The sequence below is a fragment of the Hypanus sabinus genome, chromosome 7 (assembly GCF_030144855.1).
Source record: "Hypanus sabinus isolate sHypSab1 chromosome 7, sHypSab1.hap1, whole genome shotgun sequence".
In the NCBI taxonomy this organism is placed as follows: Eukaryota; Metazoa; Chordata; class Chondrichthyes; order Myliobatiformes; family Dasyatidae; genus Hypanus; species Hypanus sabinus.
Genome location: NC_082712.1, coordinates 130,735,908 through 130,754,028, shown reverse-complemented (window position 1 = coordinate 130,754,028; position 18,121 = coordinate 130,735,908). Strand labels below are relative to the sequence as shown.

The window sequence follows — 18,121 nt, the reverse complement described above, 5'->3', positions numbered from 1 at the left end:
AGGCAATTAAAAGAGAGAGAGGACTCTGACTTGGTTTTGATAACACTTTTAATTGTGACCTTGAGAGAGAGAGTACAGCGCCAGCTGAGACACGAGCTAGGAAGTCGCCATGGTAACAGCTCAGAGCGGTTGAGCTAACGGACGGTTGGAATTCCGGATGGAATATAAAAAGTTGAGGCGTTGGTCTGATAACAGCAGAGGAGACACGACACGGGAGAAGTGCGGAAGCTATTCGAGAAACCACTGGTGGAGTTTAAGACCACCACGGACCGATTAATTTCGACCCGTGATTACCAGTGCAAGTAAGAACTTGCCTGTGGGGGTCTGCTGGTGGGGAACCCGTGCCGTGGGTTAGTAGACCATTCCCTAGAAGGGGCTCTGTCCATCTGTGTCTGTGTGGGGTTCACACGAAGTGACTCTAAAGACTTCGGAAGCAAGAATAACTAAAACTGCCAACGTAAACATCAACTCAATTAACTCTCTCTCTCTCTCCATCAATTCAACTCGATGCAATACAAAGTGAACTGAACTGCTTAAACTTACCTGACACCGTAAGACTGATATCTACCTCTGGGACTATTATCTTTGTATCCACATATACATTTACGGAAAGAGATATATATATATATATATAATAGTTTATAATCTGTATCGTATTATCTGGTTTTAATGATATTAATTCATAGTAATAATAAATATAGTCTTAATTTATAGTAAACCAGACTCCAGGTGTGTTTCATTTCTGCTGGTCCTTTTCAACTTGTCACGGGATTCATGACAACACTCAAAGCTGCTGCACAGGTTGACTCTGTAGTTAAGAAGGCATACAGTGTATTGGCCTTCATCAATAGTGGGAATGAGTTTAAGAGCCAAGAGGTAATGTTGCAGCTATATAGGACCCTGGTCAGACTCCACTTGGAGTACTGCACTCAGTTCTGGTCGCCTCACTACAGGAAGGATGTAGAAACCATAGAAAGGGTGCAGAGGAGATTTACAAGGATATTGCCTGGATATGGGAGCATGCTTTATGAGAATAGGTTGAGTGAACTCAGCCTTTTCTCCTTGGAGTGATGGAGGATGAGAGGTGACCTGATAGAGGTGTACAAGATGATGAGAGACATTGATCATGTGGATAGTCAGAGGCTTTTTCCCAGGGCTGAAATGGCTAACACGAGAGGGCACAGTTTTAAGGTGCCTGGAAGTTGGTACAGAGGAGATGTCAGGGGTAAGTTTTTTTTACACAGAGAGTGGCAAGTGCGTGGAATAGCCTGCCGGCAGCGGTGGTGGAGAAGGAAACGATAGGATCTTTTAAGAGACTCCAGGACAGGTACATGGAGCCTAGAAAAATAGAGGGCTATAGGTAAGCCTAGGTAATTTCTAAGGTAAGGACGTGTTCAGCACAGCTTTGTGAACCGAAGGGCCTGTATTGTGCTGTAGGTTTTCTATGTTTCTCTATGTTCCAGATAATTGAGAGCTGTCTGAATCACTGCAGGTACAAATATTGGAACCACTTACCAACCCAAAACCCAACCCCTTCCTATATATTAGGAGCCACACACATTCAATGTTAGGGCTGTGTAGAGACACCAAAGTATGGCTTCCCATATAAAAACTCTCAGCGTCAGCTATTTACTTAGCTTCCCAGATGTAAATCAGTCTCAGGGACATAATTGGGAGCTAGTCAAGATGCCTGATCCTAATTAACAATTCATGACTTCCATTGAAAATCATCCATCTCTGCGCACTCTCAAAGATCATGAAACCTGGCTTCTGTTTCATGGCAGAATAGCTTAACAAAACTCAAATGAGGAACTATATGTGATAATAACTTAGGAGGAAGTTGGAAGAAAACAGAAAAAAGCAATCTTTACTTTTCACTTAACCTCATAAAGGTTTGCTCTTTGACTCTCAGAATTATTCAGATATATAATTTTGAAGCAAAGCCTTCAGAATTTCCAACCTCTAATTTTAAAGCAAGGTTGTAACTATCAACCCAGTTGTAAGCCATATGTTTGAATAATCATAGAACATTAAACTAATAAACAAAAAAGCTGTGTGTATCATATCAGCTGTAGGGTATAACAGGGTGACTTTAATATATTATTTTCTTTATCTCATTTCCTTCCTATCTCTCCTACTCTTGTTCCTTATATTCTCTTCACAATGTGCCTTTGCACAAAATTACTAATTGATTAGTACTGGCATATTATGAAAGCTGAAGTAAAAGGCTAATTTTAAAAACATTGTGATATAACTTCCTATTTTATTATTTATGATTCACATAAAATATGAAGACATATACATAGAGTATTGTGGTTTGAGATTCAGCTCTATTCAAGTCAATGGAATTGAATTTCAGAAGTACTAAATACTACACACAGAGAAATTATAACCATGAGAAATCGTAAGAAGAAAGAAATTGAAGCCAATCATCCTATCAAGCTTGACACGTGTTTGATTAGATCATGGCTCGTGGATGACGATACCTATCAGTCAGTAGCATTCAGTTATCCTTGCTATGATTAAACAATAATAAAACATTATTTTCATCCATGGAGCATTTGGACAGTATAGACTTCTAAGTCATAGTATTGTTTACTGACTACAGCTCTGCCTTCAGTACTATAATTCCAGGCAACCTCACCACCAACTCCTGGACCCTGGGAGTCAATGCTTCCCTCTGTAACTGGACCCTTGACATTTTGACCAACAGACCGCAATTTGTAAGGATAGGAGGCAACACCTCCACCATAATTACTCTATACACTGATGCTCCACAAGGTTGCATCCTTAGCCCCCACTCTAATTCCTGTACATTCACGACTGCACGACGCTCTGCCTCCATCTAGAAGTTTGCAGATGGCATTACATAGTGCGCTCTATCACAAATAACAATGAGTCAGAATACAGGAAGGTGATAGAGAGCTTAGTTGCATGGTGTAAGGACAACAAAATTTCCCTCAGTGTCAGCAAAACAAAAGAGCTGGTCATTGACTTCAGAAAGGGGGCAGTGCTCATGCTGTTGTCTACACCATGCTGAGGATGAGAGGGCTGAGAGCTTCAAGCTCCAAGGAGTTGACATCGCCAATAGTCTGCCTAAGAAACCTCACCAATGACTCTACTTCCTCAGGAGGCTAAAGACATTTGGTATAGCCCCATCAATCCTTAACAAATTTTATTAATGTGTCATTGGAAGCATCCTATCTGGATCCATCACACCTTGGCATGGCAACAGCTCTGCATGTGACCACAAAAATCTGCATAGAGTTCTGGACATCTCAGCACATCATGGAAACTAGCCTCTCCTCCATGGACTCTTGTCTTTACTTCTCACTGCCTCAATAACACAGCCAGCAGAATCAAATGCCCTGCCTACTCCAGACATTACATCTTTTCTCCTCTTCCATTGGGCAGAAGATACAAAGGCCTGGAAGGATGTACCACCAGGCTCAAGGACAGCTTCTACCCCATTGTTTTAAGACTAGTAAATGCATTCCTAGCACAATCAGTTGAACTCTTGGCCTCACAATCTACTTTGTTATGATCTTGCACTTTATTGGTTACCTACACTGCACTCTATAGCTATTACATTTTTTTCTGCATTGCTATTGTTCTCCTTCAATGCATTATGTAATTAATTAACCTGTATGAACAGTATGCAGGACAAGCTTTTCACTGTATCTCAGAATTTATGACAATAATAAGTCAATTTCAATTCCTGTTGTTACATTTTGTAACTCCAAAACTAATAACAAAGGAGAGCTGGGAATAACTCATGTACATATAGTTTTATTTCTTTGCTTTAATGACGCATGCGCTTATGGTGGTGTGATGACGTATACCATTCACTTATTTTTTTACACATAACCTGTAATTAATTATATAAACAACAAAGAATATTACTGAAATATTAAATACATAACACCCTTCACTACTTAGCTATAAAATTCAATTCAATATAAGATGCATCTCAACATGTATATACAGTACTGTGCCAAAGTCTTTGGCACTCAGTATTTTTATATAAATTTTGCTTTAGATATTTATTTTTTATCATCTGCATTAGTGTGGCAGTAAAAAGAGAGAAAATTTTAAGATTGATAAATATTCATTTCCCAAAAAAATTAGTGTTAAAAAGAAATTTTTGGATTTTGTAAAGAAAGCAACATATTAAGTAACAGACCACTTTCAAATAAAAACTTGATTACTTCATAGGTATATACATAGCCCAGTGTATGATTAAACAAACTCAACATACAGGTGCTGATGATCAATGATGTAACCAGCTGAATGAACTAAACTGGTTAACTGTAACAGAAATGGGTGTAGAGGAAATCAAACTGAATGAAGGACAACCATGGTGTGGCAAATGTGCAAATTGAGTTAATTATCTGGTCAAAATTAATGGAATTCTCAATGCTGAGAAGTACAAGTAGATTCTCATCCATCATACAATATTGTAAGAGAAACATCTGATCAGTCCCAATTTCATTCTGCAGCAAGACAATGACCCCAAGCACACGATCAAGGTCATATAGAACTATCTTCAGTGAAAAGAAAAACGAGGAATTCTGCAACAGATGGAATTGCCTCCACAGAGCTCTGATCTTAACATTATCGAGGCAGTCTGAGATTACCTGGAGAGTCAGAAGCAAGTAGAAGAGCCAAAGTCTGCAGAAATATAGCAAGTGGATAGGGGAGAGCCAGTGGATGTGGTATATTTAGATTTTCAAAAGGCTTTTGACAAGGTCCCACACAGGAGATCAGTGTGCAAACTTAAGGCACACAGTATTCGGAGTATGGTATTGATGTGGATAGAGAATTGGTTGGCAGACAGGAAGCAAAGAGTGGGAGTAAACGGGACCTTTTCAGAATGGCAGGCAGTGACTAGTGGGGTACCACAAGGCTCAGTGCTGGGACCCCAGTTGCTTACAATATATATTAATGATTTAGACGAGGGAATTAAATGCAGCATCTCCAAGTTTGCGGATGACACGAAGCTGGGCCTACTCCTGCACCTATTTTCTATGTTTCTATGTTTCTCCAAGATGTTTGGAATACCCAACCACCCGATTTTCTTATAAAACTGCATGGCAGTGCACCAGGCAAAGAGTGGTCACACCAAATATTGATTTGATTTAAGCTGTGCCGAACATGTCATTTTCATTTCATTAATTTTGAAAGAACCTTTACATTACAGAATTTTTTTTACATGTGCCTAAGATTTTACACAAAACTGTATATGCACATATGCAGGAACATATATTATTTAATAGTATATTATATAATACAACTACTAAATACACAGTATATTACATTTTAAATTGTCCCATTCAGGCCTGAAGATTTATTCGCTGTGGAGTACTTCTTTCTCTTGTGGGGTAACATTTATTCTGCTGAGAGATGGGGGTCAGTCTGCTTGGCAGGTGAGACATGGCTGTGAAACAATCTCATGTTCTGTGGCTGGTGGTTGTAGGAGGTTCTCTGGGACAGCAGGAAGTGGTTTTGACAGTTCTGGACTCCTTTTTTCTAGACACGTTGGCAACCCGAACAGTGAATGGCAAGTTGCTCAATCTACTGATCTATCGCAGGTCACTAGATGAAGCTCCAAGCCAATGTTTTCAGTTTGACCATACCTAAGAAAACCTTCAAAAGACTTCCTTCAGCCTCCATACGATATAACTCACTGGCTACTTTATCACAGATGGTATAAGGAACCAAACGGGTTTTGTAAAACTTGGCTGTTGTATTTTCATTTAACACTATTTTACCCTTGATTTGTTTGAGTTTTCCAGTGCCATCCTTGAACACTGTTGTGGCATCACCCAGTACCTTTATTAATTAACTTTCAGCTGATTCTATTGCAGGAGATTAGGCATGTAAATAGTGGATGGATCACCAATCAAGTTTCAGTTGTCTCAGCCATTTACGATCCCAATGTGACTTGTTGTATTTCACCATTACAAATTACATTCCCACAGGAGTTGTCTTTTCTCCAGTGTAAGTTACTACAAACCCCATTTCCAGAAAAGTTGGGATATTTTCCAAAGTGCAATAAAAACAAAAATCTGTGATATGTTAATTCACATGAACCTTTATTTAACTGACAAAAGTACAAAGAAAACATTTTCAATAGTTTTACTGACCAACTTACTTGTATTTTGTAAATATACACAAATTTAGAATTTGATGGCTGAACAAAAGTTGGGACAGAGTTAAAATAAGATTGAAAAGTGCACAGAATATTCAAGTAACACCGGTTTGGAAGACTCCACATTAAGCAGGCTAATTGGTAGCAGGTGAGGTTTCATGACTGGGTATAAAAGTAGTGTCCATCAAAGGCTCAGTCTTTGCAAGCAAGGATGGGTCGTGGCTCACCCCTTTGTGCCAAAATTCATGAGAGAATTGTTAGTCAGTTCAAAAGGAACATTTCCCAATGCAAGATTGCAGAGAATTTAGGTCTTTCAACTTCTACAGTACATAATATTGTGAAAAGATTCAGAGAATTCAGAGACATCTCAGTGTGTAAAGGGCAAGGTCGGAAACCACTGTTGAATGCATGTGATCTTCGAGCCCTCAGGCGACACTGCCTAAGAAACCGTCATGCTACTGTGACAATTATAGCCACCTGGGGTCGGGAGTACTTTGGAAAACCATTGTCACTTAACACAGTCCGTCGCTGCATCCAGAAATGCAACTTGAAACTGTATTATGCAAGGAGGAAGCCATACATCGATGCAGAAACGCCGGTGAGTTCTCTGGGCCCGAGCTCATCTCAGATGAATCGAAAGACTGTGGAACCGTGTGCTGTGGTCAGATGAGTCCACATTTCAGCTAGTTTTCAGAAAAAATGGGCGTCGAGTTCTCCGTGCCAAAGATGAAGATGACCATCCTGATTGTTACCAGCGAAAGGTGCAAAAGCCAGCATCTGTGATGGTATAGGGGTGCATCAGTGCCCACGGCATGGGTGAGTTGCATGTATGTGAAGGTACCATTGACTCTGAGGATTATATTAGGATTTTAGAGAGACATATGTTGCCATCAAGGCGATGTCTCTTCCCGGGACGTCCATGCTTATTTCAGCAGGACAATGCCAGACCACATTCTGCACGAACTACAATAGTGAGGCTTTGTAGGCTTTGTGTGCTTGACTGGCCTTCTGTCAGTCCAGATCTATCTCCTATTGAAAATGTATGGTGCATCATGAAGAGGAGAATCAGACAACGGAGACCACGGACTATTGAGCAGCTGAAGTCTTATATCAAGCAAGAATGGACAAAATTTCCAATTGGAAATCTACTACAATTAGTATCCTCAGTTCCAAAATGATTAAAAAGTGTTATTAAAAGGAAAGGTGATGTAACAAAATGGTAAACATGCCTCTGTCCCAACTTTTGTTGAGTGTGTTGCAGACATCAAATTCAAAATTTGTGTATATTTACAAAATACAATTAAATTGGTCAATAAACTATTGAAAATCTTTTCTTTGTATTTTTGTCAGTTAAATAAAGCTTCACGTAAATTAACATATCACAGATTTTTGTTTTTATTGCATTTTGTAAGATATCCCGACTTTTCTGGAAATGGGGTTTGTAGTTGCATATTTGCAGACTGCAATCTTTAAAGTGTCTTTAAAACTTATTTTGTGAAATGACTGAAACAGCAAAGACTGTGTCCAATTCAATTTTAATTAATTTACCGTTCACTTCTGATGTAAACCATACTGCTTGTCTACTATTAGCTTTCATATTGTAAATCTCAAGGCTACTCAGTCCTGTGTCAGTCTCATCATTATTAGATTTTTCGTCAACAGCATGTGATTAGTGCTTTTTGTGAAACTGAAACCTGATTTTTTAAAACTCTTTTTTCTCTTCCCTGTTTAGCCTATTTATTTTTGTCTGCCTGACATGTTCTTTGTATGTGCCTTACTTTGTTGAATTTTCTACAAGTTTCACCTTTGATCTGGTGTATGTGAGCTACTGCCACAATGGTAACATAATTTGTTCAGCCAGTCAGGTTTCTGTTTAGATGTTGAAATTTTATTTATGCTCTCTTTCATTCCTAACTGCATCACAATTGCATCTCTGACTGATGTTTCCATTGATACAACGATTTCAATTAGGAAGCCATTTTTGAAAGCTTTCTTGTAAGATTTCACAAGCTAAATTATCCCTTAGTGCATCTTTAAGCCTATTACTGAACTGACAATGGTCAGACAATCTCCTCAATTCAGCCTCGTATACTGAAATGGACTCCCCTTCTTTTTTGTTCCACTTATGAAACCTAAGGTATTCTGCAATCAACAGTGGTTTTGCTTCTACACGTTCCCTCATTACATTTACGATATCAGCAAAGCTCATTTCGGCTGGTTTGGTTGGAGCAGTCAAATATCTATACAAATTGTATGTTCTTCCACCTATTACACTCAGAAAAACTGGCTCTTGCTTTGTATTGGCTATTTCATTTGTTTGAAAATACTTCTCAAACTATTCAATGTACATCCCCAGTTATATTTTGAGCAATCAAATGTAGCCACCTATTTCTACTTTTTACAATTTATTATTATCACCCAGTACTCACTGTTTATTAACCTGTGAATTTCATCTGTTTTCTTACTTTTACTGACTCGTCCATCTTCCAAAGAAAAGAACTTGCTGCACCTGTTTTTATTTGACTGTTTCCCACTCCTTGTGAATAAAATGTCCTATGCATTTAAAAACAACTTGAACATCTCGCTGCATTTCAACAGGTAGGTAGTCATCTTGGGTTTGTTTTAAAAACTTACTCGTCACCACTGTTATGTTTTGTATCTCCAAAACTAACTGAAAAGAAAAACGTGGGAGATCTGAGGATGGCTAGTTTCATTTCTTTACTTTAGTGAGGCATTCACTTTTGATGTGGTGGCATAACGGCGTATACCATTCATGTAGTTTTACATATAACCCATAATAAATTATGTAAACAACAGAAAATGCTTAATCAAACAATATATTTACAATATTACTCAAATATCACCGAAATAGTAAAAATATAACCTGTTACCATGCTAGTGCTCCAATCCACTGAAATTCCAAAGCATTTGTTCCAATTATTCTGAATGACCCACTGTGTAGATCACTATCCAAGAGATTTGTTTTCTAAGTAAATTTTGTGCCTCATTCAAAAGTATATACATCAGCCTGTCTGGAGGATATGATCACCTAAAGCTTACACAAATAACTAAAAGCAAAGTAAAGGGCTAGTGGCGAAAAAGAAGAGCAGGGGTTGTTAGAAAAGTCCATTTCAAGTGAGAAGCTGGTAGTTCTACTCCTGTTAGTCTTGGCACTGAATAAAAAGGAAGTGGTTTCCAGCAGAGCAACCATTTTGAAAGGGACTGCTTTGAATTGGAAGTGTTGGTAAAATGTTAAAGTGCAGCCTTTGGTGAACAAGAGCTTTGGCAAGTAGGGCAGACAGAAACTAGGTAAGGGTTTGTCACTTTTCCTAAGTCTGCTACTTTACTAAAAAGGGATTGTGGCAGTCAGTGGAAAGGTATGCTCCTCCTGTAAGATGTGGGAGATCAGAGAGAGTTGATGTGATTCAGATTATTATGCCTACAAGAAATGCGTAAAAACGCAGCTCCTCTCAGACCACATAGATCAGTTGGAACAGTATCTGCACCTACTGAGGAACAGACAGAAGGCAAAGTATACTACAGATTACAGTTTCAGGGAGGGGATTAAGCCAATGGTTCAGTCAGATAAACGGGTGATTGCCATGAGGGCTAGGCAGGTAGTTCAAGAGTATACTGTAACTATTCAGGAGGGCACGGAGCGACCACTCCTCACTGAACATCGACGGCTCTTTGGTAGAGATCGTCAAGAGGACCAAATTTCTTGGTGTTCACCTGGCGGAGAATCTCACCTGGTCCCTCAACACCAGCTCCATAGCAAAGAAAGCCCAGCAACATCTCTACTTTCTGTGAAGGCTGAGGAAAGTCCATCTCCCACCCACCCCATCCTCATCACATTCTACAGGGGCTGTATTGAGAGCATCCTGAGCAGCTGCATCACTGCCTGGTTTGGAAATTGCACCATCTCGGATCGCAAGACCCTGCAGCGGATAGTGAGGTCAGCTGAGAAGATCATCAGGGTCTCTCTTCCCACCATTACAGACATTTACACTACACACTGCATCCACAAGGCAAACAGCATTATGAAGGACCCCACACACCCCTCATACAAACTCTTCTCACTCCTGCCATCTGGGAAAAGGCTCTGAAGCATTCGGGCTCTGACGACCAGACTACGTAACAGTTTCTTCCCCCAAGCTATCAGACTCCTCAATACCCAGAGCATGGATTGACACCAACTTATTGCCATCTACTGTGCCTATTATCTTGTCAATTATTTATTGTAATGCCTGCACTGTTTTGTGCACTTTATGCAGTCCTGGGTAGGTCTGTAGTCTAGTGTAGTTTATTTTCTGTGTTTCTTTTCACATAGTTCAGTGTAGTTTTTGTACTGTTTCATAGAGCACCATGGTCCTGAAAAACATTGTCTTGTTTTTACTGTGTACTGTACCAGCAGTTATGGTCAAAATGACAATAAAAAGTGACTTGACTTGACTATTCCACTCTCTATCAATTATACCTTTTGAATCTACTTCGCTGACCATCAATACTAGCATGCCTCAAGGATACGTGCTTAGCCCACTGCTATACTCTCTCTACACCCACGACTGTGTGGCTAGACACAGCTCAAATGACATCTACACATTTGCCAATTACGCAACTGTTGTTAGCAAGATGCCAGATGGTGACAAGGATGGATGCAAGAACAGGACAGATCAGTCGGTTGAGTGTTATCGCAGCGACAGCTTTGCACTCAACATCAGTGAATCAAAGGAATTGACTGTGGGCGTCAGGAAAGGTAAGCTGAGGGACACACACCAATACTCCTCGAGGGATCAGAAGTGGAAAAGGTCCATCGTGGGCAATGCCTCCCCAGCATCCAGGACAACTTCAAAAGGTGATGTCTCAAAAAGGCCATGCCCATCATTAAGGACCCCCATCACTGAGGACATGCCGCCTTGTCCTCACTACCATCAGGCAGGAGGTACAAGAGCCTGCAGACACACACTCAACATTTTAGGAACAACTTCTTCTCCTCCGCCATTAGATTTCTGAATGGACAATGAACCCATGAGCACTTCTTCAGTATATTTTTCCCTCCTTTTGCACTACGTATTTAAGTAAAATCTTTATATATACTTGTTATTGTAATTTATCCTTTTCATACTCTGTACTGCAGCTGAAAAACAACAGATTTCACGACATATGCCAGTGACAGCAAACCTGATTCTGATTCAATTGGAGAGTGCAATAGCAGCCTCTCAAGAGAAAATGCCATCAGCAACTAGATCAGTGGCACCACCACTACACAGCAGGGTTGGACAGATCCAGGTAAGCAATAGTAATAGAGGATAGGTGTTTGTTTCTACTGCTGCAGTAGAACAAAGGGATCTGGGGATACTGATCCATAATTCCTTGAAAGTGGCATCACAGGTGGACAGGGCTATAAAGAGAGACTTTGGTACACTAGCCTTCATAAACTAGACTATTGAATACAGGAGTTGGGACGTTATGTTGTAGTTGTATAATATATCGGTGAGGTCAACTTTGGAGTATTATGTGCAGTTCTAGTCATTTACCTAGTGGAAAGATAGCAATAAGTTTGAAAGAGTGCAGAGAAAATTTACAGGATGTTGCCGGAACATTAGGACCTGAGGTTTTGGGAAGGGTTGAATGGGTTAGGACTTTACTCCCTGGAGCATAAGAGAATGAGGGGAGATTTGATAGAGGAATATAATTATAAGGAGCATTGATAGAATAAGTGCAAGCAAGCTTTTTCCACAGAGGCTGGGTGAAAATAGAACTAAAGGCCATAGATTAAGGGTGAAAGATGAAATATTTAAGGGGAAGCTGAGCGGAATTTCTTCACTCAGAAGGTGGTGAGAGCGTGGAATGAGCTGTCAGCAGAAGTGGTGGGTATGGGTTTGATTGCAACATTTAGGAGACGTTTGGATCGGTGTGCACATGGCATGGGTATGGAAGGCTATGGTCCTGGTGCTGGTTGATGGGGCAAATAATAATTTGCATGGACTAAATGGGCTGAAGGGTCTGCTTCTTAACTGTGGTGCTCTATGACTCTGTAATGGGACTGGCAGAAAGAGAGATGAGGTCCTATGAAGTGAATTTAACAAGTTGAGAGGAAAGTTAAAAGTTAAAGGGTTTATAAACAGAATTACTCCCTGTGCCACAAGTCAGTGAGGCAAGAAATGAAAAGATAGCACAGTTAAAAGTGTGGCTAAAGAGCTGGTGTAGGAGGGAGGGCTTCAGATACATGGATCACCGGGCTTTCTTCCAGTGGAGATGGGACCTGTACAAGGATGGGTTACGCCTGAACTGGAGGGGCACCAATATCCTCACAGGAATGTTTGCTACTGCTGCTTGGAAGAGTCTAAACTAGCGTAGCAGGAGGATAGGAATCAGTGATCAATAAGGAAAAAATAATAGTCCATCATGGACAAAAAAAGACTACTATGCCACCTCATCTCCAGCAATAGTTCTATGTTCATCCAGAAGAAACCAGTGAGCACAGAGACCCCACTTGCCCCATTTTTGGGGCTTGCTGACTTATGCATGACGATCCCCATGACGACACCCCTGCTGGACAATCAAGATAAGGTTTGGCCATAACAGCGGACTCACCTAAACCCAATGAACTAGAGAGTAACTACAAGACCTTGAAGGTAAATTTCAGAAAAACACATAAGAGTTTAAAATTCCATTATTGGTCTTGTTTGTTCACTTTGTAACTTTTATTGTGATAAGGATCCTGCCTTCAAGGTTCCGGACCTCAGTGGTCAAATATTGCTTCGTTTTACAAGTTGTTTAACCAATTTGTGTTGTGAAATGGCACTGAAAATGTAACAGAATGTTAGTGAAAGAGATTAGCCCCAGAACAAAGCAGTGTTGTAAATTTGCAGATTAGCTGGTCAAGTGACCAGCTGTACTTGAAAGGGTTTCAAAATTCCATGCTTATTTCTTTTGCCATATTACCACACACATAGAGGGAAAAAATGAGCCTTCAGGAACCTTCTGGAAATCAGACGGAAGGGAAAAGAGCCTCTAGCCTTCAAATACAAACAGTAAGTACTATTTCTAAGTTGACATTTGATTTAGTAACTGATATTACCAAAACTTCACCTGTATGATTACCATATTGTAAAACTGACTGACAGAGAAAGTTTTGAAGAATACTTAAAGAAAAATGTTGCATTGGTTTGAAATACACATGGAATTGTGAAGATCCATATCATTATAGATTTTCAGTGGTGGCTTTTGGCTGGTTTAAGAGACTATACTCAATAAATCAAAATAGAAGTTATGAGTGCCCAAAATTTTCCAGAGGTTGAAATACTTACTTTGGAATTCCAAGACATTTGAGGACACAAATGGAGAAGAATTGGTATCTGACTTTCCTAAATGCTTGGCATTCTGACTCAACGCTTGTGTTAGTTAGATATTCTTAATGGATCATATAGTCTGATCATTTTCTAACTGTTCATGTTGGATACTTCCAATTCTGCTTTTAAATGCAGGGAAATGATCTCTGTTGTAGTCTAAAGCGCAATTATCTCAGGTACCATTGTCCTGCAGTGATTTTTAGTAATAAACTGGGACAATAAAACAATATTTTCCCAATGATGAATTATTTGATCTTCTTAGTTTCTCTATTAATATAGCCCAAAGTACATTCTATTGTTCTCTGATTCAGTCGCTAGCGAGCCACTCTACAGATTTATCACATACTTCAAGATAACCTATCTTGATTTCCAGTTAATAGCATCCATAGACCATGAATCAGATCAGAGAAATAGTATTTATACTCAAACTTTCATAATTTCAGGAAATTCCAATGCAATTTACAGCCAAAAAAATTACAGCATAAAATATAGCAGCTGTTATAATGTTAAAAATGCAACACATGGCAAGTTCCCAAAAAATAACAATGTGGTAATGATCATGAAATCTGATTTTTAGCTATTGGTTTAATGTTAATGCATTCCAGAGCACTGAGGAAAACAAAGCTATGGAGTCTTATTTGTCACCTGATTTGGCTTCAATGTCTCAAAGTAGCTATTTCTGAGATAACTACTAACTTGTGTGTATCATTGAGTGTTATTTTGAGCCATGGCAATCCCAATGCCGAGTTGACTGATTTTAACCAAGTAACAATATTAGCACTGCAGATGGCCTCAATATTCCTGAGTGTTTTTATCCTGTAATCCCAGCGTTTTTCTTTCTCGCTGCTTGAGCTCACTCGTCACCTAGTTACGTGCTCTACAATTCAACTGTATTTAACAAGCCTCTCCAAGCCACCACGATGTCACAGCCTCAGTGTCATCCACTCCAGTGAAAACATTTCCTTTGTTTCCTCCACCCTTCCCCTTTCTCTCCAACCTAAAACATCTTAGATTTCTAACTTTGTACTGTTCATCGACCTGATATATTACCTATTTCTCTCTACTGTCTACATAGTTAGACATAGGACATAGAACACAGGAGTAGAATGAGGCCATTCGAACCATCAAGTTTTCTGTTCTATTCCATTTTAGGTGATTTATTATCCCTCTCAATCCCAATCTTCCGCCTTCTTCTCATAACCTGCCAGATTTGTCATGTTTTCCTTGGATTTTTTTGTTTTAATTACTCTTGAGCTAACTTCCAACAAACATCATTCTTGGATTTTCACTATTAATTGACTCCACTATAAGATGTGTAAATACCAAATCACACTCAAGCTTTACAAATCTTATTGCATGGTTGAACAGTCCTCTGGCACTCACAGGTGAGTACTGATGGCCAGTCTCCATGGAACCTCTTCCCACCAGGTAAAGGAGAGAAAGCGTAAAGGCAAAGGGAATAAAATGTGTTTTGTTCTCAGGTAGTTAACCATTGGCAGTTTATGTTCCTTCCTCCAGGTCACACGGGTCTTATCATGACAGTAACATATACAAGTCGTGTGGCCAATGCCCGCCTGTGCGGGTTTTCCAAGCTGTTGTTGCAGTGGAAGGGCAGCATATACAAATTACTGTACAAGGAGTTTCTCATCTTCATGCTGCTCTACCTCATTCTCAGCTGCATCTACAGGTAAGTACAGTCCAGATGTGAAGTTTCACCATGTGCAGTCTCTTGCGCCTCCAGTGAAGTGGAAACAAGGGCTAAGAAAATAAGAGATCCCTTTGATTTCCTGATTGAATTTTACTTCCCCTGTTCTTGCTCTTGCCCCTTACCTGCCACTTACACTTTCTATTGCTCTGTTGCCTCACCAGCACACATGTTCCCCACTCTTCACCTGTACTTCCAGATCCAACAACAGACTGCAAGGCAAAAGTACTTCCAAGTGGCATTCCTCCACATCTCTGCCCTTCACATTTATCTCAGAACAGTAACTGCATTAGCCAAAGAAAAAAATCATTTCGGGTCCAGGATTCCTTTTTAAAACATTATAAAAACAAAAATGAATCATTTATCTCATCAATTATATCATTGGTTAAATTTTGAATTAAGCCAGCATATTTGCCCTCTGGTTATAAAAAAAATCTATTATTACCGGATTTCAAAACAAACTAGTATTATTTGTCAAATTATAAAGAGTTTCCTTTATATATAGGAGTGCTTTATAATTCCATTCCTGAAAATACTCTCATTTCCCACAGCTGTCTCCTGAATACAATTTCTATTACCCTGCTACCGGTAAGAATACACTCTAATAATGCTTTTAAGCACTGAAGCAGACAGCTACATTGAAGTTCAATTGCCTTGGTTTTATCCATTCATTTAATTTATTAATATCACTCTGTAACTTTATGCTTCCATCTATGCCACTTACAATATAATCCACTCATGTGTCTGGCAATTTTGGATATGTGATTTTCTATTGCAAAGTTGTTTATATGTATGGTGTAGAATCATGGAATCAGCACACATTTTTGGGACTACCCAAATATCATTTGTTACCAATATATTTGTCCATTATCCCTAATCTATTTTCTTGCTTTTCAATAATTTCCTAACCACATAAAATAGTTCCTGTTTAATGCATGAAATTTAATGGCCTCTTGTAAGGAACCTGGTAAAACTCCTTTTGAAAGTCCATATAAACAATATCAATTAACACTTTTCTGATCGCAACTTAAGTCAGGTATCAAGCATGACCTCCTGTTAATAGACCCATGCTGGTTCTCTCTAATCAGATGATAACATTCAAGATGTTCTATCATTCTGTACTTAATTGGAGATTACGGTCACTTCCAACTCATATGTTATGCTAAGTGGTGTGCAGTATTTTGCATTCCTCTCTCAGTATTAAAGTGGCAATTTTCCCATCCACAAGACCATTTTTCCAATTAAAAGATTCGGATGATTAGAACCTGTATTTTTCCTTTTAATTGTAGCATTACTACATTCCTGCTTGGGGGGGGGGGTGCTATTTTATCCATCTATCAATGCCGGCACTTTGTAAATCAATCCAATAAGATCTGTACTCATGTTAATTCTCCAAAGCAATCTATTTAACATTCAAATATTCATTCAATTTTATTTTGAATTTAATCTTCAGTTGAATCTGCACCCATCACACTTTCAGCCAGATCAACTGCTTGCTACATATACTTTTTCCCTCATGTCATTCCTTGATTTTTGTTTTGTCCATTACTTTAAATCTATGCCCACTATTATCTGATATCTCCACTAATGGGACAAACTTGAGTACCCCCATCAAATACCTCCCACTCCATTTTTTCTTCTACAAGGAGGGCAATTTAACTGATAATAACTGATCCAATTACAGAACTATTTTGTCTCTCTAAAGCCTTCATAACTGTCCCAAAGTATTTATACTATTCTATTACTAAAACCTTATCAGTGTTTTATATAGAATTTCTTCACTTATATACCATGTCTTTGTTAACAAGGCCAGGATCTCATTTGCCTTATCAATTGTATGAATCTCAGGGCTGAATATAGTGACATGTATGTACTCTGATTAATAAATTTTACTTTGAACTTTAATTGCTCGCTCAACCTGCCCCTCCACCTTCAAAAATCTATGTACATTTTTACTCAGGTCACTCTGTTGCTAGGATGGCAATGATACTCTGGGGAAAAAAATGACCAAGTTGGTCGTGTCCCACCGCATCAAAATTCAGCTGTGCTCATTGCCTCATGAGGCCACTTGTCTATTTTTGCATTCAAAGTTTTACCACCCGGTCCTGCCTCGCTCAGGCAAGCAGCAGTTTGGGGGACCTTTGTCCTCAGTTTATGGTGCATTGGGGGTGCCCAAGTGACAGTTGGATGCTGAGAATGTTTGGCAGGGAAGAAACATCTCCACCATATCAGGGATGGTCATTAGTACTTCAGAATCTGGCTCAAATTATTCAAAGCTGCAGGTCCCCAAAGTACATGGAAAATCAATTTTTTTTCTGCTACTAAACCAGCACTGAGAAAATAGACCCCGTCGACAACTCAGGCTGCAAGGACAGAAGCATATCTTCTGCCTAGATCATCAAGGGCGGTCTGGTGATAATTCTGAGCTCAGAGAATCACATTTAATCAAACCCGATCAGCGAGGTCACACAAGCATACCCGTTCACCATCGCTCTTCTTTTAAATACAGAGACAGAAATATCAGTAATCCAATGTAAAGGGCCACCAATAGTTGGGCAATATTACAAATAAACATTTCAATGACAGTTTCTGTGATGTTCAGAATTAGGATATCTGCATTCACTGGGAGGTGGGTTGAGCAGTTACAGAATCATAGGACAACAGAGCACAGATAAAGGCCCCTTGGTCCAAAAAGCCCATGCCACACAGAACCCACCAGCTGGTCCCAATTCCCTGCCTTCGGCCCATATCCCAGCACCTCCAGGTACCTATCCATATGATTGTTAAATGACACTATTGTAGCCACCTCAACCACTTTCTCTGGTAGCTCATTCCATTCTCTCAGCACTCTGTGAAAAACTATCCCCCTCAGCTCCCTTTTCAATATTTCCCTTCTCAGCCCAAACCCTT

At 39.5% G+C, this 18,121-nt stretch overlaps 1 protein-coding gene across 1 annotated transcript in view; it reads left to right on the top strand.

Annotated features, from left to right (window-relative positions):
* The first annotated feature begins 15,041 nt into the window (after positions 1 to 15,041).
* Positions 15,042 to 18,121, top strand: part of LOC132397549 (bestrophin-2-like) — a 72,827-nt gene continuing 69,747 nt past the window's right edge. The window contains exon 1 of the mRNA XM_059976372.1: positions 15,042 to 15,193. Within this exon, the coding sequence (XP_059832355.1) occupies positions 15,042 to 15,193 (152 nt within the window). The remainder of the gene's footprint in view (positions 15,194 to 18,121) is intronic.